The following is a 24,822-nucleotide window of genomic DNA, read 5'->3' as shown; positions in this document are numbered from 1 at the left end:
AAATGAATCAATATTTGAATATATAAATACCTTTAATTAGTGAATAAGGACAAAAATAATAAAATAAAAATAAAAAATAATAGATACTGCATATATACTCTATTATAGATCTATAAGAGATCTATAGATAGATAGACAAGCCTAGACAGATAAGACAAAATAAGATGAATGGTTTAAACATGTGGACATTTTAGAACTGAAAGTGACATTGAACATCACCTATTCCCTCTCCTTCTTTTCAGATGAGGGCACCAAGGCCCTCAAATAAAAGGTTCATCTGAGGTGACCAAGCTGGTGGAGGTTATCAGCAGATCTAGATTCTAGAATCCTGACTCAGTAGCCTTTGCTTCAACTTCCTTCATATCCTCTTGGCTACTTCCAATTATTCAAAATAATTGCCCTCATGCTGAGTTAATATATATCTATATCTATATCTATATCTATATCTATATCTATATCTATATCTATATATATATAGTCTAGGTTCTCATTAAAATACTTAGGCAACAGTTTCCAATTTAGGGAATCTTCGCTTGGTGGATGATTTAGCAGTCGATTCAACATTCACCAGCCCCATTTTCATAAAATGTCTCCACCTTACCCCACCAGTGATCTCCTAAAGGCCAAAACTAATGCACTCATCTCAGGCATTACTCATTGGACTGTCTCCATAGTGCTTTATACTCTGATTTCTCCATCCTCCTTGAGAATACTTTCTTTGGAGTCTTAGAAAGCTATTCTCTCTCAGGCCTCCACAAGGCACTTGGACAGTTCTTTCTTGGTCCTCGGTCCTTGGTCCCTGTGTTCTTTGCAGAATCATCCATGCCCCACTTTTCCTTTGTTAAATGCTTTCCTTAGATAATTTCAATGTATGAATAATAGTAATAACAGTGATCCCCTATTATAAGACTTACATGTATAGACTCATTTAGTCTTCCCTAATAATCTTATGAGGTAGAGATTAATAGTCTCCTTTACCATATGGGAAAACAGGCAACAGAGAGGTGAATTACTATTATTATTATTATTACTTTCAGATTCTAAACATTCTTTTTATTGCATGTTGATTCCAGATGAAAAACCAGGTATAGGAGTGGATGAATGGAGGACAAGGGAGGTGGGGGGAGTCATCACTACCCTTCTCCCTTCAAGAGCCAAGTGTACCTTTCTGGCCCCTTTAATCTGTCCAGGCTATTACAGGGGGCAGGAGGGCTCAGGCTGGCCTGGCCCTTTCCTAGGACCCAAGAGCAGGATTTGTCACTAAGTCTGGCCTGGGAGTGGTGGTGATGAATAGAGGTGGAGTCACCATAAATCAAAAATATAAAATAATAAAAATTTTTAAAAATCACACACACAAAAATGGTGCAACTCAAGTGAAGGTAGGGACAGCCCCTCCACAGGACTCTCTCCTCCAATATCACAAGAACAGAAACAGCAGAAAAATAAATTAAGGGATGTAGTAGTTACTACCAGCCGAGCACCTGCAACCACCCACTTCTACACTGACCATGGAGATTAACAAACTGGGAACCACTTTGCCCATTTTGTCGGATCCCACCTCATGAAAAACAGATGTTTCTGGCCCTGCTACTCCATCCAAGCTCCTGCTATATAGCCAAGGAGGCCAGGGAAGCGTCCCCTGAGAGGAAGGGTGATAATGTCAGGAAGAAAAGGTGAAGCCCAGAGATGAGACTGTGGGAGGGAGGTCAGTCACTGCTATACTGCTAGGTGGTGCCCAGAAGAATGACAACGAAGAGGAAATAGTAGGAAGAAGGAAAAGTTAACACATGTTGGAGCCACAGTAAGAATTCGATCAGTTTGGCTTCTGATCCCAACTCTTCCTTGCTATGTTGCAGTTAAGCCTTGATACACACCCTCTACCTTCAAACGCATATGTGCTCCTTTGGCTCAGAGGTCTTTCTGGAGCTTTAGACTGGCATATCCACCTGCTGAGTGACATTTTTTATTGATTGCTCTTTCTGTTCCAAAGAAATCTCAGCGCCAATCTGCCTACACTTCAACTCCTCCATTTTTCTCCATAATGCTGCTTGTTTCCTCTCCTGGTACTCCCTAACTCTGCTAATGATACCTCTAATCTTGTACCCATAGCTAAACCATCAGATTCATCTTCTGTTCATCCTTCTCTTCCCATTAACCTACCATGATTCTAACTCCACTGCTCACCCAAGCATCCATCCTGTCCCATTTGAATGAGGGGAACCACCTCATTGGTTCATTCAGCATTGACCTGACACGTGCTAGGCTCTGTTCTAGGAAGAATCAATGGTGCATGAGAGCGGCACTCTCTGCCTCACGGAGCTTTCAGTCAAAGGGAAGAGGCAGAGGTCAAATAATTAAACACACCATTACTTGAGTACAACTATGATAAGCTCTGCGATAGGAAATACAGAATGTTATTTCAATCTAAACTCTGAAGAACAGAAAAAGGCTTCCTGGAGGAAGTGACACCTAATAGTGACTGACTGTGTGAAGGGCAGCAAGTGCTCTAGGCAGAGTAAACAGTATATGCAAAGGCATGGAAGCCAAGAAGAGGTTGGGGCCTGAGACCAGTGGAGCTGGAGCGAACAGTTTTAGGAGGGGTGTGGAGTGATGGGCTGGTAGACAGGCTAACATTAGTGCCTGCAGGCCCTCACAGGAGGGTAGGAGGTTTAGACTAAAGATGAAGAAAAGGTGGGCACAAGATAAATTTAGAGAGTACATAAATGATGTGGGGAATGAAGGACTGGGGGGTTAAGGATGATGTCTGCTTTCTGAGCTGAAGAACTGGCTATAAAGTGGAACTCTTTATTCTCTAGTATCTTCTACCTTTAATCCAATTTTCATGCCATATTAACAAAGTAATCTCCAAAATGAGGCTTAATCCCACAACTTGCTGCTTAAAACCTGTCCATGGTTCTCTAGCACTGACAGGATAAAGATAACTAAGCTCCCTGTGATAACTGAAGGCCCTTCTAGCAAGCTCCAGGGAGCATTCCAGTTATGGCTCATATTTATTCTCCTATGCATCAGCCACACAGAATTAATTGTTATCCTCCTAATATTCCACACCAGGTCACATTCTCCTGTGTTTCTGCAAATGTCAACCAAAAGTACTTTAGAATATGAAAAAGAGGAAAATCACAATAAATGTTAAAACTCACAGCTACATCATGCACAGTTTATTACGTAACTGAATTCTATGTAAAACAACTAGTCCTTTTTAAATAAAGATATACCAGTAATTAATCTATTAGTACCGATACACTTGATTATTCTTTTTCTTTGTTCCATGTACATATCCAACTTCTGTTCAATATCTTCCTTATTAACTCTTCACTTGTAATCCTTCACTTGTATTTTTGTTTTCTGATGTTTTTAAACTCCAATTTTCTTTAGTTCCATTGATGAAATTTGAAATACCTTTCATAAAACGGGTTGCCAGAGCATTGTTTTTTTTTTCTGATTTAATCTTGACACAAAGCAATGCAGAAGTGATTGGCACCCTAGACTTCCTCATTCCCCTGTTGTGGTTTCAGAAAGCTTTTCACATCTATTGTTATTCTGCCAATATTTAGCTCCTTCCCTGGGCCCTTCCCCCACCGTGGGCTGTGTGGTCAGAAACTCTGGTAATTGCAAGCATTAACCACTAGATGGCACGGGTGGGCCAATAGGGTGAAACGTTTCCTGGCTCGCAGCTGAAACTGATGAGGTTCAAAATTTAGGTGGGCAGTAGTAACTGTTGGCTGGGGAATATGGGTCAGCGCTTTTTTTTTTTTTTTAAAGGTACAGTACTTGGGGAAAAAATCAAATTTCTTCTTTTCCAGAAAGTACGACGTTTAGTGATAAAACTGGCCTCAGTTTCAAAGCCTTTCAATCTGGCCTCTTACCTCAGCTCCCACCCTCTCCACATTCCGCCCCCCCCCTCCTCTGCTACACTGACCCTTGGATGCTTCTCTAATCCTCCAGGAAGGCTTCTACCGCAGAGCTCCTTTCCAGGAGAACCCTCCCTCTCCTGCCCAAATGTCTGCATGGTTTGTGTCTTCACTGCCTTTCATCTTTGCTGAAATCTTGCCTTTTCAGGGATTTCCTGACTTCTCTCAAACACTCCACCTTCCTCTGTTTTAGTCTTCTCCAAAATGCTTGTTAACCTTATAACTTCTGCGACTTTTTTCCTAGCTTTTTTATTTTGCAGTATTATTATTATCATTATTATTAGTTAATTTATTTATTGCCTTCTCTGGCTAGAATGTGAGCACCATGAAGACAATCATTTTTCTATTTTGCTTCACTCCTAGAGCACATGGTACTTAGGAGTCTAGCAAACGACAGCTGAATGCGTGTGGACACACTCACATATTTTAAGCCAAAAATGACCAAATACTTTCAAAAGATCTATTTTGGGGGCACCTGGGTGTCTCAATTAAGCATCCTCCTTTGGTTCAGGTCATGACCTTAAGGTCCTGGGATCCAGCCCCACATAGGGCTCCCTGCTCAGCAGAGAGCCTGCTTCTCCCTGCCTCTATGCTCCTACCCCCTGCTTGTGCTCTCTCTCTCTCTCTCTCTCAAATAAATAAATAAATAAATAAAACTTAAAAAAAAAAAAAGATCTGTTTTCCCATTACCTCAGTACTTAAGATGACAGAAAATGAGGATGATTCTGCAAAGTACTGAGGACAGTGTGTGTGAGGGTGTGCGTCTGTGTATAAGAAGACCAGCAGCAGGTTAAGAATGTTCGCTTAGGAAAAGTAAGACAGGAAGGTTAACTACTATAGTTTTCTTAAAAATTAACAAAAATGGGTTTCTAGGGTACCAGGTATTGACAAAAAGTTGACTTCTGTAGGGCTGTGTCTGACTTGGTAAGAGTCCATGGAACCCTGTCCAGAAATCTCCAGTGTGATCTGTATATATCCAACCACAGCACTCGATTATTAATTTCCATTTCCCTAACGACAATCAGTATGGCCTACCTCAACCAGACCCAAAACCAAAACAAATAAACAATATCACCATAATTTTTTAAACTTAAAGAGGTCAACAAACATTGTTTTTCTCCACCATCAATTCATAAAGCCTTGGATTCATTGTGCTTCTTGTAGATGGAAACACAGTACACATATAGTAAGAAAGGAAGATGATAGGAGAATCAAAGATTCAAATTTGCAAACTTGCAGGGTTTTCAGCATTTTAGTAGTAATGTCAAATCCCATCTGCTTTAAATATTTCAACAAAGGTCATTTGGCATTCATTGAAGATTATATCTTTAAGCAGTTTAGTTCAGAAAATAGGTGTATTTATGCTCATACCAAAAGCAAAACAGCCTAGAATATTGAAATAAAAATTTATTTTCTTCCATTTTAGGTTTATGAAGCCCCCAGTAGTAGGAAACTTTCTGGGCTCTCCTCAGTGCTCCTTATGGAATTTATTCTTTCTACCCATATTTACTGATCACCCATAATGTCTCAATCACCTTGTAAAATACTGCACGTAAAGAAAATGGACAAAAAAAGTCAGGGGCTCTCAACTCCCAAGATGGATGAGGGAGTCAATAAGAGGAGAAATTATAATACAGTGGGATGCCCACTATGATCTAGGAGTACTTTGGGGGACAGTATATCAGTAGAAGATTTGCAGAAAGGATGTCCAAGGATAAGTAGGAGTTGGCCAGTGAGGAAGGAAAAGTGTGCCTTGGGAAACACATGTGGGAAGACCCAGGCAGCAAGGAGAACCTGGTATATCCAAGAAATTGGGAACATTTCAGAATGGCTAGAGTACAAAGTTGGGGATGAGTGGAGATGGGTAATTACCGGAGGGGGAGGGGTGACAAACGATGAGGTAAACTAGTAGTTTGAATTTAAGGACAAGGAAAATTTGTTATAATGTGTTGAATGCTATGCGTGCAGTTTGGGGAATGGATTGAGGGAAAGTGAGACTGAAGGCAGGGCTGTGGCAATCTAAATGGGGTAATTAGGGAAGAGGCATGGCATCACAGGAAGTGGCAAGGGGAACAGAAAGGAGGGGATTCAAAAATCTATCTAGGACAGAGAATGGGCTCAGCTCCAAGGCTGGATGCAAGATGTGAGGAAGAGAGAGAAATAAAAGATGAAAGTCAGTTGTCCAGGAAGAGTGACTGCTGTGCTACCACCTCAGTTAGAGCACGTAAGGAAGGTACTGGTTGGGAAGGTACCTGAAAATAGCCTTGAGTTTGGGTATCTGAGCACCTCTTGGTATTATCAAAAAGGCAGTTGGTGTATGGAACTAAAGTTCAAGACAAAAACATAAGCTAAAGAGACAGAGTTGTGTTGTTTTTTTTTTCCCATTCAATGCCACCTATGTATATTTTGTAAATTAGAAAATACACAATAAGCTCACATCACTCTCTATGCTCAAAATAAAAACATATTATTGTAGGGCAATATGAAGGACTCTTGTTTTTTGTGCCTTAGCAAAATGGAACAGCAACTCTGTTCATCAGCTGAAAGATCCCACTGTTTGCTATCACTACGGCAAAGATGTAAAAACCCATTTGTAAGATACAACTGTACTTGAAGTCACAAGTACGTAGTTAGCATGCTGTCTTAAAACAAGGTAGCAATTACCTAGTGATTAGCTGTTAATCTGTCTATTCAAACTGATTTTCTGTCTCTTAAAAATAGCAAAAATTATACAGGACTTAAATCAATTTGATGTGGAAGATTAGTTTTCACCCCTCTGCTAGAATTTCAGCATTAAAGAGAAATTGATTCTACACTGTAGAGCTGGCATGGGGGAGGGGGAGGGAAGGGAAGGGAAGGGAAAAAACATAAACAATGCATGACCTCAATTTCAAATTTCACTTGCTGGCAATTCATGAATTCTTATGTTTTGGGAATTCCCTGTGCTGGGGGATGCACAGGTGAATGAGACAGATCTGGTCTGTGTGCTCACGCAGCTTACAGCTCTAATTTCAGCAGGGGAAGACACTCATATGAAGAATTCACGGTGCTGCTACGGTCTGAGGGGAAAAGAAGGCGCTTTATTGAATGTATTTGTAATAGCATTCCTCACATAGAAATGGTTTTTATCAGTGTCAAGTTGAAAGAACGTACAATTATAACAGCAATATGTACATATCACTGTGACTTAGGCACTCTTCCAAGTGCATTACATTTTTTAATTCATCTCATTCTCATAAGAATGAAGTAGATACAATTATTATTTTCCTTTTAAACATGAGGAAACCAAGGCCTTAGAGAAATCACTCTGCAAGGAGGTGGTCGGTAGACCTACGTCAGTCAATCAAACAAGTCTCTCCGTCCATTCTCTGAGAATCTTACACTACCACCAAGCATTTGTTGTAGTGGTAAACAAGGTATTTATATATTTTGAAAAAATTTGTCTCTAAGTCTCGGAGGTAGCAAACCACAAACTTTAAATTCATCAGCTGACAATGTGTGTTGCATTGCCTGTTTGAGGACTGGATGGGGTTTATACATACACATCCTGGAAAAAATCTGATTAACTTAGTTTAAATCCTGTATTTCGACTTAGCAGACAAGGTCACTCTAGTTCCAACATGTCATAATAATAATAATAATCATAAAGATAGGTAACTTTAATTGTGAGGAATAGTTCTACCTATTTACTGACTTTAAGTGAGACAAGTTTTATATTGGGGTACGTTGCTAGAGAATTGTGTTTCTTTCCCTTTTTATATTATCTTAGGAACTGTTGAGGATAACTGCTTCATCGCCTTTTCCAGGTCATGGCACACGTAGAAAATGATAACATTTGGAGGCACACTAGGGTAACCAGCAAGACCATTCCAGGCTGGAGGCCGCCGGCCACATCCTCCTGTCTTGCCTGCTGCCCTGATGCCTTCAGAATCTCTATTTGCGTAGACCTGGGACCAATCCTAGCCTGAGAGGGGGCTATGAGACAGCCTCGAGAAGCTCTGGCCTAAAAGTATATGCAGGGCTAAGAATTAGGGAAATTGAGCAACTTGCTATAAAAATACATATTTTTCTTACCTCCAACATCTCAATGATTTATTTCTAAAGGAAGGCTCATGCCACAAATTGTAACTACAAAAAAAAATAGTATATGTGCTAAAAAATGTCTATTCAAATTCTACTTAGGTAAACTAACAGCATTTTGAAAGAATAAAATGATAATAAAAGGTAAGGCATTGCTATCACAGTAATTTTGAAATTTTTATTCACATGCTTTTACACAAATTGTTGTATTTTGTATTGTATATTGTACTTTATACAAATGGTCCAGTTACAATGTTTATGATATGGGATAAAAACATTCAAAAGAGCATGTTTCTCATGGTCTACATTCAACTAGGTTCAATGCAGAGAGGGGGATTTCTGAGTCTGAAAATAGATAACTCATCTGTAATGAGCTGAAATTCTAGGTAAGAGATATAATAACATATATAATAATAAAATAGAATAGGAATATATAATAAGGGAAGCACAAAGCAAGGCTATAGGGGTTCAAAGAAGAAAGAACTCATGTAATTGTGGGGGAAATAAGAATGATTAAAGGAGGAGATAGCTTTTAATGGGTTGAGCTCCCAAGATGCTCCCATGTCAGCAGGTGAAGGTGGAGACAGGACAGGGACTCTATGGGAGCCCAGGTGAATAACTACAAGCAACAGAATGAGGGTAGACTGTGCTTCCGTACCCAGGAACCAGGGGAGGAATCCGTTACGTTATGTGTATGTTTTATCTATAAATGAGAAGAGGGTGATGGCCCTACAAAGTTAATCAACTGATAGATGGGGATCCTAGAATCCCAGAGATTCCAGTATGCACTGAATTGGCCAAGTAAGGAGGAGCCATGGAGCCATGGCAGCATTTTTTTTTTTTTTCTTTTTGAGCAAGCAAGTCCATGACTAAGGTCAAGAAATGGGGAGAATAATCAGATAAACTTGTGTGGAAGAGATTAGAAAAGGTGGTTGTTGCAATAATATGGGTAATAGACAAAGAGGACCTGAACTAGAATTCTTTAATAATTGTAATTACCTATAGCATTTTATAATTTCGTACTTGAAACCATCCCCCAAGGCACATCTTATTATCCCCATTTTACATATGAGGACACCAAGGCTCAAAGCCAAACTTTGACTCCACCTCCCAGGCTCTTTATGTCACACTGCCCCTCCCCACTAGCTGGTGGTGTCCAGGGGAAGAGAAAGCAGGGCCACTGAAGAAAGACTTGATGGAGGGGGAATCCAACACTAGGAAAGGTAAGAATTAGAAATTACTCCAGATGACAAGACAGGTTTGGCGTTCAGACAGAAGAGCTCTTCCGCTGACATTGAGGATGATTGGTGACCCCGGCTGGAAAGCTCTATCAGGTGTTTGCCAGAGATGAGAAGTAAAGATGCAGATTTGTGGGTTCTGCTCACAAGTGACAGTTGAAGACAGACGGGATGGGGGGACTTCCCCAGGACTTCCCCAGGGTGGGGAATGAGGGGAGGGGACAGAGCAGTGGTGGATAAGGTAGGTAGAATCATTACCCAGCAACATATTTGAAGTCAAGAATAAGAGGGGTGGGGGGAAGAGAGAGAGAGACAGCAATCAAAAAGCGCCCAGGGCAGGATCTTAATTAGGGTCATTCACAGGTCAGGACGTACAAGGAGTGGGAAATAAGTGAGGATGAGAAATGTCAAACACTCCTACTAAGGTTTAGTATCTTGGTAAACTTGAAACCCAAGGAGCAGTTTTACTAATTGCATTAATTTTAATTGTATTGATTTAGAAATAATTAAGTGGTTTGTAAAATACATTTATTTTTACTATAAGAACAATGTCAGATGAAATGAAGAAATAAAAAATAGTAAAAAGTGCTGCTTAAATTTTCTGTTTCAGTTTGAGAATGATCAGCATGTTGCCAAATACTTCTAAATTGGACCAGGTAGGGTAATATAAGATCACAATAAATTGCTTTTTAGGTTTCTGCCGTGACAGAAGCTGTGAGAGTTTTCCCAAAGTCTCATCAGATGAGCAACCTGATAAGACAAATTATGACATTAATTATCTCCATAGCAACAGGCTTGAATAATGGACATATAGTACTATCTGGTATACACATTGATTATTTTAGACCCCAGTGGTTTTTCCTTAATTCTGCCTATAAAATTTAGCTGATTTGTTGCAGACTGTGGACTGGAATAGGTAATAAAACCCATGTTTTTCAGGAGGATCAGATACTTTCTTAGATATTTATTAAGGAATAGGTGATCTCTCTTGCCTATGGGGTATCTTCAAGTTCTAATTTATTTCCCTACTTTTTAGAATGTATCTGAGGTGACTTTGCAAGAACAAATAGAAAATTAAGATGAAAGAAGTCAATACCTAGTGCCACTTACTGACAACAACGAACTCAGAGGCTGGTTTTAGGTGAGTGACTGGTGAGAACATTTGGGTGCAATACTGTTTGCCAGGTCCAAAAATCTTCGGTGAAAACATCTGCCTTAAACTTAAGAAACTGAACAGGTAATAATATAATTCCTTAAAGGATAAACTCAGGACATTTGATAGAAAAATAATAAAAATCCTAATGGAGTAGGGGCTTTTTAAAAGCACTATTAGTGATTACCCTTGTGGTTTGGAATGAAAAAGGTAGAGCAAGGGCCAATTTGTATGTGAGTATTTCAATAGAGTAGTATACTTTTCTTTTTCCTCTTTAGAAATGTAAATTTTACACTCACATATTTGGGTTTCTAATAAAGATTACGTTTAGCTTTAAAATACAGTAGTCCACACAATTTAGGAGGCTGACTTATTAACCTGTTAAACTTGTCTCTATCAAAGACAAATGTAGTGATAGTGATTAATTCACCACTCCTCCAACTGGGAACTGAGGAAAGAATAAGTCAATGTGAGCTAAGATCTCAGCCTGCTCTCTGACACCTGCCCCCCCACCCCAAATATTATATACCTGTGTAAGTAGATAGTAGCTAATAACCTTGGAGGATAAGAGGCAGCAAAAATGTCCTTCTGCTGAGGAAGAGAATTGCTGGGTATGGGATGGCAGGGCTACAGAATAGCTGTGTCCTGGCAGTGCACAGCTTTATATCAAACGTGTTCCAATGATACCCAAGTTTTTTCCTCTGCTCTCCATGGAACAGGAACAACAGAGATTGGAGAACTGAAAATCCGAAAGTGAGTAAATCATCCCATTTTGTCCACAATGACTAGTTAATAGCCCTATTTTTTTTTTAAGTGACAACTATAAATAAGAGATCTTATTTTGGTTGAAGAATGAGTTGGCTAGGGAGACTTGAAATGGATTGCCTGTATTAATTGATTATAGGAGCAATCCCTCAATATTTATGAAGTGGTATAAACAAAATAAAATTCTGCAATCTTGTTCAGGAGATACTGCAATTTTGACCAGTGTAGCTGAGGCAGAGGACTGTCTTCCACTTTTTTGTTAATTTTATCACCTAGTATGTAAGTATGTATGTATGTATGTATGTATTTACTCACTTACTTATTTTCACTCAGGCCGATGCAACCCAAAGGGTAATCTGCAGTATCATTACCTGAGGGTTTGTTAGAAATGCAAATGTGAAGGCCCAAATTGGACCTTACTGAATCAGAATCTCTGGGGGTTTGGTTTAGGAATCTGTGTTTTAACAAGCCCTCTGGGTGATTCTTAGGTCTGCTAAAATTTGAAAGCACGCGTCTGGGCAATGAGTAGAGGCACTCAAAGAAGACAGGAGCTCAAAGTAAGCAAGCTTTGTGATTCTTCCTACCAAAGATAGATTAAAAGAAAATCACTCAGAAACCAAATGAAATCTCTCTTGGTCTCCAAAGAAAACATAATCCTATTGGACAGTAACCTTACAGAGATAAGGAACAGTCACTCCCAGAATAGCATTTCCCCTAAGTGGGGAGGGGGCTTATAGTCACCATATTACAGGGCACAAATTTGCAGACGAATGCAGTACGATGTTCAAGACAACTTTAGGATTGCAAACATTACTGCTGACTGCCTTTGGTATGAATACTTATGAGTTAAATATCAGAATCATTGCTATGTCTCTGGTCTAAGTTGCTATTACTATGTACATTTATGATATGGCTCTCTTATTTCCCAAGTTTTTCTCAGCACATTCAACCTGTAGGCTTCACTCACCATTTGCAGATAAAGCAACTGTAACTCCAAAGGAGTTACATTACTCTTAATGACTAAAGAATAATAGACACAAGAATTGGAGCTCTAGGAATAGCCAGCCCCTCCCCTGGCAACAGAGTAAGGAGGTTCCCAGGAAGCCTGCAAGTTTACATAGGCCAATCCATCAGTAACATCTGCCTTCTGAAGGATATTAACCAGGGAAATATTGGGAAAAAACCACAAAGCCTAAAAATAGTACGTTTTAACACTGTAGCAACACAAAATCAGAGAAGCTATTACCTTTCTACTATTTTAACCCTCAAAGTCTGGGGACGTGCAATGAGATGGACATCAATGAAATCATTTGGTGAATTTGACCAATTTAAAAATTAGGCAACATAATTGTCTCTCCTGTAGATATTCTATTCCTCAACTAACAGTATTTAAAATATACATATATAATTTTTTCATTCCTCTAATTCCCTTTCCTTATGAAGACAAAAATAACATCATATTTTTGGTAATGATGCTCTTTTTAATACGTTTACTTTATCTATTTGCCAGTAAAAAAATCTTATTCCCTTTGGGAAAATATTTTTCATTTTCCATTTTTAGTAGACATCGTAACAGCTTTTGATTAAATCCAGATGATTAATCATTATTTTCATTAATTATCCAGACAAAGATGTGCGTATATTATGCTTCTCCTTCCTGACAACAGAGGATCTCTTGGCAAACTTGATTAATTTGTTTTGCATCCAAATTAAGTGAGGCATAAAAATAAATACTAGTAGTTTCCATAATCTGAAGAAAAATTAAGAATAAACAGTATGAAAAATAATACTGGGGAAAAAAACCACATCGTTTTAAAAGAAACAGTTTTTGAGACTTTGTCAGTGACAAAAATAGAAAAATGCTTTAGTAACTGTTGAGAAAATTTGAAAAGTTTTCTCAATTTATATTGTCAATATGTAAATTTGGAGCAATATAATGGTAGAAGTTAGGATTGCTTCTTATCATTTTGAATTCACATGGCCTCGAGAATTAACAAAACTAATTTTAGAACTTTTTTAAGCTGTAAAAAACCTTACTGACATGTCATTACTCTCAGAGTCCAGTATGCTGGACACAAAAATAATATATATTGACCACAGAGAAGCAATTGTGCAGAGTTGGAATGCCAATATATAAATCAAATCCACTATGGAAAACTGAGTTATTTATAAATCCTGCTCTCTTGACAAAAGAATGTGGGAATGAAATGATTGCACGCAGGTAAGACAAAGGATAAATAGAGAGGAAATCTCTCTCTATCTTGGTAAAAACACTCTATACAGAGGCAGAGGCATATTTGAAATTAATAGTCATATATAATTTTTGATGGATATTGCTAATTAGTATAAAGGTACCAGTTTAGGATATTTTCAAAACTTGGTAATATATTAATTCATTTTAACCCTGTATAAGCATTAGTTTGTGAATTATTTAGCTGATTCAATAATTCATTTTAATTAGAAAATGTTATTTATATACTCGGTGATTTCAGGAGATTTCAAATCATATTATTGAAGAGAGTAAAATGAAAATGTTAAGGTTAAAACCAAATACATAGAGATATATATATATGTACATGTGATATATATGTATATATATATATACCACAAAATATACCACCAATATGTAATATCATATATATACAAAATATAAAAAATTATATGTTTATATGATACTTTTTCAACCTGTTTTAAATAATGAAAGCCAGCAAACAAACCTAGCGTATAAGGTATAATATCTTTCAGTAAATAGATATGTAAAATGTTTTCCAAACAGCAGGTGGCAATCTTGGTAAATTTGATTGCAGCAACACTATTTTAACTCTATATATGCAGGTGAAAGACAATTTTAAAAGACCAGTCATGAACCCTGGTATGCTCACACTAACATACCTTCAAATATTAAAGGGGTCTTATTCAATCATGACTACTGTCCTAATGAAATTTCTTCCTGGTCATATACATGTTTTTGTTTAAATGCTTCTTAATTCTCATGCACCACAGGAGGGATTTCACAGTACTCATCTTGCACAGGTCTCCTCAACAAAATCCGACTTGCTGGTTCCTTCTTACCATTCTGAATTATGTGGCCTTAAGAATTAACAGAGCTAATTTTACATCTTTTCTAAGCTCTAGAAAAATCCTACTGACATATTGTTACTCTAGATCCAGTTTCTTTTGGTATTAGTGTTGAAGTGTGAGAAGTCTTTAGGATTCTGACTATGGAGAAATACAAAGTTTCGACTCAGGGGTATCTCTTAGATGCCTTGTTTTGTTGTTAGTGTCGTTGTTTTCTAAATTGATGTAGTCATGTTTGGTAGAGACAGAAATCCATTGCTTTCTAAACTGAAAAGGAACCTCAAACAACTGTTCTTTTCATACCTACTGGAATCAGATAGCCAGAGAGATAAGCTAGCTTGCCCACAAAGCATTAGTAGCAGCAAATGGACCCTACGAGGGTCTTCAAATTCTTTAAGTTCAGCACTTCCTTTAGAACCAGCTGTGAAACTTAGAAATTTCATCCTATCATTTTTCTAGCATGTTTATAGCAACTTTACCTATGGTGTCATTCTAAAACCCTAATTTTCATTTATTTATTGAGTCCTCAGTATGTCAATAATATTTTATGGAATGTATGCACAATTTGGAAGGAGTCTTTGTCGTAAATGATTTTTTAAAATATATGATCCTTTTTTTCTATGCTTGTATGTAAGATCCTTTACTGCAGTAGCATTTCCATTTTTTTTTAAAAGATTTTATTTATTTATTTGGCAGAGAGAGAGACAGCCAGCGAGAGAGGGAACACAAGCAGGGGGAGTGGGAGAGGAAGAAGAAGGCTCCCAGAGGAACAGGGAGCCTGATGTGGGGCTCAATCCCAGGACTCTGGGATCATGACCTGAGCTGAAGGCAGATGCTTAATGACTGAGCCACCCAGGTGCCCCAGCATTTCCATTCTTTAATTACTAATTAAGACCTTATGTTTTCATTTCAAAATGTGTTCCTCGTAGTAGGAAATGGCACAAGGGCAAGGAAATGGGGATGTCCAAAGTCTTACATGGAGATGGATTAACAGCAGAATTTAAAAGTTTCTGAATTTCAACATCATCTCTTTATTTTCTCACTTAGCTATCTAACCCTTCAGTCTTTCTCTATTTCTACTATAAATAATCTAAGGCAACTGGTTTTGTGTTCTCAGGAAACAAATATTTCATGAACATAGTGAAAAAAATAGTACCTCAAACCAATTTAAATACTATCTAGTCATGCTGTTGTTCAATGTGGCTTCCTTTGTATTTTCACATTTTTCAATGTGATTTTGCAGCAAATAACTTAAAAAACCCATGGAAGAAATAGTCTATGACACATAAACAGAGGAAACCCTATACATTATGGAAAAAGTAAATTGCTACTTATTGTTAGCAGTCCTCAAATGGAGGAAGTACTGCCGTTAATGACGAGAGTTTTAATCCTTTTTTTTCAGGTAACAGAATATCCATTGGGATCATCTCAGTTTGTTCTCACCAGGACATCGTTGCTCACTGCATCTTCTCACTTCTTCACCTGTGCCTTCACACTGCTGGCCTGTTACTGCAGCACCCTGACAAGTCCTCATTCGCCTTTCCCAGCCACCATCACAGGACTTGGAACATCCGCTCCAATGACCCCACTGATTCCACTGACCATTGGCTGAAAGAAATGTGTCATGGTCAATGGCAGTAGCCTACTGCAACTGATTAATAAACTTTAAAATCTGAGGACCATTACTGTTTGTTCAATTTTTATTAATCTACCACTATGAATAAACCCTATTCAAACATTGACTTGCTAGTCAAATATAGAGCACTGTGATTAACCCAAGTTTATATAAGTTTGTCAGAATCTTCAAATAGACACTGAAACTTACTTGTAAAGAGTACAAGTTCAGCGCTAAACCTAATCAACTTAATCTATATTTAATCTAAGAATCTCCAGAATTTTGTTGCTTTATTAGTGTGACATATGGTAGAATGAGCTCTGGTACAATTGGCTTCATTTACCAGAAATACATGATTATCTGATTATTCTGTGACTGTCTGGAATGGTTCTATCACATTTTATAAATGGCAGGCATTCTTCATATGTCGTAATCAGGCCTCACCTGTACACTCAGGGTTATAGCACTCCCTGCTTTCCGCCCACGGCCCTCTGCATTCAGAGCCTCCATGAGCCGCAGCGGTACACTGCCGGCTTCTCTGCTGGGTCCCATTCGAGCATGTCACTGAGCACTGACTCCACGAACTCCACTCTTGCCACTGTCCATCAACTGCCAAAGCAGAAAGAGAGACAGTGTAAGGAGATGTTCTAACAGAGAAGGCTGTACAGAAAGTACAAAGTAAAATTAACCCTGGAGGTGAGTCCCAACCAAGAGACTCTAAGTGAATACAATGGAAAGTCATATTGGCATTAAACTTTTTTATTACCCCCCAAACTACTATTACCTTATTTTCCCATTTCTATTTCCTTTTATGTATCCAGAATCTCTTTTGAGCCACTTATCGCTTCAAAATATTTATTGATTACTCAACAATGCAAGACCCTGGGCTAGGAGAGGAGTACACAGAGCAGTGAATGAAATAAATACTGATCATTAACTCATAGAGCTCATGTTTTAAAGAAGGAACCCCTATAATGAATTAAGTAATTAATTACATGTTAAATAAATTAATTATATAGCATTGTTTCAAAGGATAATTTCAAGACATTAAGAGCTTGGAGGGCCTGGGGAGTCTTCCTTGACAATGTGAACCTTCATACAAGCCTTGCAGAATAATGAGGAATAATGTGATAGATGTCATAAGAAATACAGAAATTAAAAGAATATGAATCCCACTCTCAAAGATCTTGTAATTTAGAGAAGAATTACATTATGCATACAAATAAGTAAATAAAAGGTTAAAAGCAGTAACATCTTAACATGGCACATAAAGGGTTTCAGAGGACGGATCACAACTACTTAGGGTGATTATGTTAGATTAATATGGTGAGATCTGGATAATTTAGACAAAGGAGACAGCATTCACAAAGGCATAATCCCACAGGCCACACAATGCAAGTATGCAAAGGAATCGGGCAAAAATATTTATTCAGTTTAGAATGCATAAACTGTAATGTAAGTGTTATAAATGCACTTATATATGACTGTCTGCTTTTTCCCATATCATTCTGTGGTTCTTAGTTTCATTACAGTGAAAGAGAATTCACCATAAATCCAAAGTTCCAACATAAGATAATACTGCTGTGAAAACCTATCCACCCATCCAAACAAATGAAAAAGCTTGGCAGAATATGTGTAAGTGCTGTCAACCTAATTTCAGGCCTTGCAGGTAGCTATTAAAAAAGAAGATTGTTTAATAGGTATCTAGCTGTACTTAATAAACCCTTTGTGAGATTAAAAATCACAAAATGCCAATTTAATCATCCCATTCATGTAATTTTAGCATTTCACTTTATTAAAAGTACCTGATACAATCTTATTGGCTAAGTCCATTCACCAGACAAACAAGAAAAGGCTAGCAAATCAATGCAATGTTATAAATTATCCATTTCTTCTCTAGTTTGGCTTTGAAGATGAGTGCGTTTTTCATTTCAGAACTTTGCCTTTCAAAGATAATACTTATTGAGCTTGCATTATGAACCCTTACGATCCTAGGCATTCTTAGAAGAGTTTAAAAAAATAAGATTCATGTCTGCACCTTGCCATCTATTGGCAAAAGAATGTACAGGTATTCAAATTTTTGAAAACATTCAGAAAACAACATATAAACAAAGATGAATTAGGTGATTTCAAACTGATTTAATGCTAAGTGACTAGAATAAAGGAGTATGTGATGTCCTTGAGAATTTTGGTTTGAGGTAAACTTGTAGTTTTTTATTTTTATTTTTTTTTTAAGTTTGTAAATGAATGTAACAGTTACAGACTCACTGGCAGAGAAGAGAGGATAAGTCTTTCCAGCTAAGATGTGGAGTCAGGTATGAGGAAGTCAAATGTGGAAATCAGAAAGAAGATAATTTGACAGGGTGCTGTATTATCGGTGAGGAATAAGAAAAGACCTTGCTGAAAAGAGATTAGGAAAAATGAGAATATTTCTGAAGTGTTTTGCTCAATAGGCTTTTCCTGAAAGAAGACTTTGCATCACCATTAGTAAAATAAATTAATGAATTAATTAAATATATAAAAAACATTTTAAATTTATACATTTGTAGTATTAGTTGTTCAGTCCTTTCTCCCAGTGTATACATTTTATGTTTTGATTAAAGTTCAAGATTGAGTTAACATTAGACATCTGAGGGACCTTTTGAGGTTCATCATTACCATAAACATCAACAAAACATGTATTTTAGGTACATATGGTTTTGCTTATAAAGTTAGTTACAGAAAAGGTATAGCAATGAAACTGAAGACATATCAAGTGGATGTTTTTGGTGTTCTATTTTACACTGAAAATTAGAAGTTCCTTTTATTAAACATTAACTGCACCATTATGAAAGACTTGACAAAGTAACTGAGGAAAAAGAGGAAAACCTGATATTCCTTCAGAGTGATAAGTCAAAGTTACGGGAAAATGGAAAATTGAGAATTTAGAACCAGAGAGATATTTCAACTTAATTTAAAACACTAGACAACAGACATATATACATGAATGTCTTTTAGTGCCGAATGTGGGGCATTGTTTTATTTCCTTTTTTTTTCAGTTTAATATCCTAGAATTAAAAAAAAATCACTAATCGTGTTATTTTTAAGGACATCAGCCCCAAGACCTTTCAGGAAATGGTAGTGTTTTTTTTACTGAATTAGGAAAAAGTGGAGATTTTGAGAAGTGGAAGTTAAGAGTTGTCTTAGACATTTAAGCATTTCCAAGGACATATAAATTATAATTCAGGTATAAATGTTGAGATGTTTAAAAATAAAAATGATTTATCATATGATCATTTAATATATTTTTTATAACCATTTATCTAAGTACTATAAGAAATGAAGGGACTGTTTTTTTGTTTGTTTTTATCTGATGTTTAACTGGGAATCCTTCAGCCCTTGCATTCAGGTTTACTTTCCACTTGGTTAAATATGGAGACAACAGAGAAAATCAACCCTTCTCCCTACCATCCACCCACCCTTGTACAACACAGACTTCCAGTATTTGTAAGAGATACACCCCAGAATCATTGCAAACCCCAAAATTTGAAAATACTTCAAAGCGTTCTTTCTAAAACTGTATTCCTATTGAAAGATGATTCACATCTTGTCATTCGATCAGAACAGTGTTACCAATAAGTTGGGAAGATGGAAACACTCCAAACCTCTTCTTGGAGTCTTCTAATGCATTCATAGGTAAAGATTTACAAGGAAGCTACACTGTGACTCTACTAGACTCTGGGAAAACTGTGGTGATAAAGACCCACCAAGCTCTGTTCTCATGGAACATATACTCGGAGAGGGTGGTGGAGACAGATGACAAACAAGCAAATGAACGAATGAACAAGAGAGTTTCAGCCAGAAGTGTGATTAGGACAATGTGAAGAAAGACAGCAATGTATAGGGTATGCTCAGCCATGCCTCTGAGAAAAAAACACATTAGAGCTGATTCCTGAGTCACTAACAGGAGCCAGAAATGTGAAGATGTGTGAAAATCTCTACAGAGGAGCCAAGTCCTGAGGTCAAGAAAGTTTTGCGTATTCTAGAAAAGAGAAAAGGCTGGGGCTTGTGAGGATCACAAAAAGGGAGAAGTGGCAGGAGATGGACTCAATAGTGTGCAGAAGCCAAATCCATAGGGCCCTGTAGCCCGTGTGACCAAGTAAGATCAGAAGCTGTAAGAGGATTTCAAAGTAGGGAAGTGATGTGACAGAATTTATACTTTAACACTTAAGTTTGCAGTTGTGATTAGAATGTATTGTACAGGGGCAAGAATCACTATTGTAAGATGTCAGGGGATGATATGGTAGCCCAGCAGAGGTGATAGTGGCTTAGATTATGGTATCATCAGTCAAGATAGAGAGAAGTGGATGAATTTGTGATATTTTCTAGACGTAGAGCTAATAGATTGGTAGTGGGATATGGAAAACCTGAGAATCAAGGTTGACTTTTAGATTTCTGGCTTACTAAAAGGGTAAATGGGGGACCCTTTTACTGAACTGGGTTAGACTAGGATTCAAATAGGTCAGGGGGTATATAACCCTGAAATCAAAATGTCTATTTTGAAAACGTTGAATTCATAATGCCATTATAATCATAATTCAGGGAGTCCTACATTAAATTAATTTTGTTTGAAACTATGCCTCCAAAATGTGTTTGATATGTAATCATCCCTCCTTTCTTTTCCCCTTTTTCCCCCTTTTTTGGAGCACTGTTTGGTAAATATTGCATTAAAGTACATAATTTCTTCTGTAATATGCAGCTAGGTTAAGATTTAACACCTTCTTAGACTTTTTCAATTTCTCTTCATTTCCATCATAAGCATTTGCAGTTGGATTTTTTTATAGTGTCATTTTTCAATATAGAAACTCCAAATGCCTATTACTTTATGAACCATCCTACAAAGGTGACTAAGAATAGAGAATAATAAGGCTGTGTTTTGAAACCAGGAGAATGCTGAGAGATCAGCCTGTCTTACCATCATGCAATGTGCTTCCTTATACCACAATGTCACCCTGGTTACAGTTAAAGTTTTGCTTCAGCAATGTGACACATTACTAGATTTTCTGGACCCAGAATAATTAAAACTGCAATGGCTAAATTTCTAGATTCCTAGGGCTTACTTTGTTATATGAACTTCCTCCTGCCATATATAGAGAGTTACAATTGTGTTCAACTGTCTGCCATGTACAGAGGCCAAAGTAAATTCTGTGGGACATTTTAATGAAAATATCATGTGTCAGTCAATCTTAACATCTTTACCAATAACTGGTGACAAGAAAGAATAGATTGAAGAACAAGAGCCACAAGATAAAGCCATGAATATTTTGGATAATAAAACTATCATTTTGGCAACACTTTTGGGTTGATTATTGCTGATTGATGAAGCTATCTGTAGGGAGGAGTTTGGGGAGAAGAATTCTGTCCTGTGGTATGAAGCTATCTGATTTAGTGATGGCAAATTTGGAAAGCTCAGATTTTTATTGAGTTGGGAGTTAATTGAGGGAACTGGAAAGAGCTCTTGACGGTGTAACACTGAAATATCAAAAGCCAACCACTTGCTTTGGGCATACACTGGAGAGCATAAACCTGGTTCCCATTTGCCATTTTAAAATAAATCACAAAAGGGGAAAATCAAAATGAAATATCATTTAAAAATTAGAATTAAAAATAGAAGTAAGTTATCAAGGTAAAGCTAAGAAGAATAAAAAATACTTGGGAAGTAAGTTAAAACAAAGTTTGCCTGAAAAAAAATAAAATAAAAGAAAGCAAGCCAAGATTAATAAAGATACAGTTTTTTAAAAATTCATAAACACTGGAAGATCACCAAAACAATGATAAAAATCTGAAATGACACAAAGTGAATACAACTGCCATACAATAGACCAGAAGGTTAAGAAGGCAAATTGCAAATTAATTAAAGAACAGGTTAATGAGGTAGCATTTGAGTTTCAAATTATAACATTCTCGTGCCGAGACAACCAGAGACTTTTGAACCAAGCTCAGGCAAATGTTTAGCATCTTCCTGCTTACTGTCCTCACTGAAAGGATTCCCTGCAGAGGGACTGGGGCACATCACCCCCTCGTACTTGCTGAGGAATCAAACTTTAGGTCCACGGGAGATTGAAGCCTCTTGCTCTAGATAACACAGATATTTGGGTCCAGCTGTGCTCCCGAGGACCTATCCTTGGGTGATTCATTCAATCTTCTTAGGTTTTGTAAAAGACTATGAATATACCTGAAAAATACAACCTAATAGGATCTCTCTACTGAGGCTCTGGATTCACAGGAACGCATTTCTCAAAGGCAGGACTAACCAGTGAGACACAGCTCACAGACTGGCATGAGGCCTTATATATACATCTCCCTAGTACAAAGTAGGCAGAAGTAATCTGAATGGACCAAGGTCAGGCCATCCCCAAATGTGCCACTTTGACATGTCGATTATTTTAAATAAAAGTTACTTAAGAAACAGCCAATGAAAAAAGAATACTATGCCTCCGCCCCTTGTCTCCAGAGAGCAAGAAGCAGATTTCCCAGGTGAAATGTACCCTCCCTGTAGTAGGAGGTAAAGAGACATCCTTATCACCAGAGAGAGGAAATTTAGATCCTAGAAGGCTATATAAATAACTCCTGTTACTTTTTTCTAAGTTACTACCCTGGCCCACATTCTCTGTTCGGAATTCCATATTAATTGAAGCTCCCCAAATTAAGTTTTCTTCGTTGTGTCACTTCCTCACAGATTTATTGTCTCTGTCTAAAAACTGCCTGCCTTGGTCATTTCTTTTGGTCTCAATTTCATTCTTGGGCCTCTGTGCACACATAGCAAAACTCTTGAGTTTTTGATTCTTAAACTAGCTGGAAGTCTTTGAAGGGTAGAAGGGAAATTTAAAATCTTCCTCTACAAATCTCTTTGAGTCTAGGATTAAGGATGTTCATAAGAAACAGAGCTCAAAAGCTATCATAATATCCTGAATTTACCTATTTCTTCCAAATCCTTTACTTTTATTTTATTTTTTTAAAAGATTTTATTTATTTATTTGTCAGAGAGAGAGAGAAAGAGCACAAGCCGGAAGACCAGCAGGCAGAGGAGCTCCTCAGCAAGGAGCCTGATGCAGGGCTCCATCCCAGGACCCTGGGATTATGACCTGAGCTGAAGGGGAAGAGGCTTAACCAACTGAGCCACCCGGGTGTCCCAGCCAAATCCTTTCCTTTTAAAGTAATGTTATCATAAAAATCATGATAAACATCCTCCACTTTATGTTGTTTTTCTTTTCAAGATTCTTTCACCTAATTTTAATGATGTAACAATTCTCTGATAGAGCAGGTAATAGACGCTGGCTCCATTTTACAAATGAGAAAATTGAGGCACAGAGAAGATGACTATGTTGCTTGAGTAAATATTCATAATTAAAGATTGGGACTGAACATTAATCTGTGTCTTCTGAATTCCAGACCGCTGTGTTTGCCACTGAATCATTACATTAAACTCATTTATATTTATTTCAGCCTGTAAATGAAAACTAATTTGTCAATAATTCTTTCATTTCTTTTAGTCTTCAATCTGTCACTCAATTACTACTTATCCTTATACTGTATATTATTTGCACTTTACTATAAGAACTATAACAAAGAGAACCAATCTGAATCATTGGTTCCTTCCATCTTTCAACTAGCAGGGAAAAAAATTGTATATATATATATACACACACACACATATATATATATACACACATATATACACACATATATATACATATATACACACACATATATACATATATCTAAAGTAACATACTACAAAGAAAATTACTATAAACCTCGAGGCTTTGAACTAAGAATTTAAGATTTTATTTTCCCTAAAGAAATTAATTTTGGAAAAGGCTATATCAATTTTATTTTGGGAATATACATCTGTATAATTTTAAGAGAGGGCCTACCTAGAAAATGGAAACATTTCATTATGTCTAACACTTTTCTTTCTCCATTCAAATATTAATAAAAATCTAAAACATTGAAAACAGAAGCAGGTAAATTGATTAAATCACCCTAGATGAGAAATCACCATCAAGGTGACATCCAAGAACTGGTCTGACACAGCTAGACTCAGTGCTGTTAGCTGCTTGCTTGGTGCTCACAGTGAGGCTATGTTATCTCCTGTTGGATCTAAGACCATCATAGAGAACATTAGCAACAGACAAGGTCACTCTGAGGCTGTGATCAAGTGAGATAAAATGAAACACGGTCACAGCACAACCCACAAAGTTCCAAACATTCTCTTCTCTCAGCTAATATGAGTGACTGCCACTTGTTCACCAATTACAGAAAGTTTTCTCTCCTCCTGGAAATTCACTAAAATACTCAATCGTAGATTTTCCCCCATCCAGACATTCTTAAAACCAGAGCAAAGCCCCATTTCTTAAAACCCTCCTTGAAATCACCCAAAACAAGTCCAACCCTTAATAAGTCTTCTTAACACCCTATTACTGAGATGCCCCACAGTTCCCTATCTTAATTTTCCCTCAAAGCCAACAGTAATGAATCCAACTTGCTCAAGTACAAGTGTCATTCCAATGGACTTTGACTATAGGGTGCCGACATAATAATAATACCCATACTTATATACCGTTTGTTGTTTACCAAGTTATCTCCCTTACAGCATCTCACAAGGTCCTCTCACAGTCCTGTGAAGTGGGTGTGCTATTGTGCCCGTTTTACAGATGAAGAGACTAAGCATCAGAGGAAGAACACAGATATTAAAAGGTGATACCTAAATTTAAATAAGTGTTCTCTTGTGGAAGTCCAAGTTCCACCACACCAGATCAACGTATTATTAAATATACCCAGGAAATGTCCTGTAATTTTTTGGGGGGATGAGAACTAAAAATTTGGATATATCCATCAAGAAAATCCATTCAATAGTAATGTATTGGATACTGTTAGTACAAAGTTGCACAGAGAGATAAATAGGCAATTAAAGAGAAT

At 37.3% G+C, this 24,822-nt stretch overlaps 1 protein-coding gene across 5 annotated transcripts in view; it reads right to left on the bottom strand.

Annotated features, from left to right (window-relative positions):
- ADGRB3 (adhesion G protein-coupled receptor B3) overlaps nucleotides 1-24,822 on the bottom strand; it is a 697,114-nt gene that overhangs the window by 391,019 nt on the left and 281,273 nt on the right. For all 5 annotated transcript variants that reach the window (XM_034648079.1, XM_034648080.1, XM_034648081.1 and 2 more), the window contains 2 exons: nucleotides 16,306-16,470; nucleotides 15,690-15,854 (listed from right to left, as the gene is read on the bottom strand). In XM_034648079.1, the coding sequence (XP_034503970.1) occupies nucleotides 15,690-15,854; nucleotides 16,306-16,470 (330 nt within the window). The remainder of the gene's footprint in view (nucleotides 1-15,689; nucleotides 15,855-16,305; nucleotides 16,471-24,822) is intronic.

Source organism: Ailuropoda melanoleuca, chromosome 19 (genome assembly GCF_002007445.2).
Source record: "Ailuropoda melanoleuca isolate Jingjing chromosome 19, ASM200744v2, whole genome shotgun sequence".
Lineage (NCBI taxonomy): Eukaryota > Metazoa > Chordata > Mammalia > Carnivora > Ursidae > Ailuropoda > Ailuropoda melanoleuca.
This window is presented reverse-complemented; position numbering and strand designations above follow the sequence as displayed.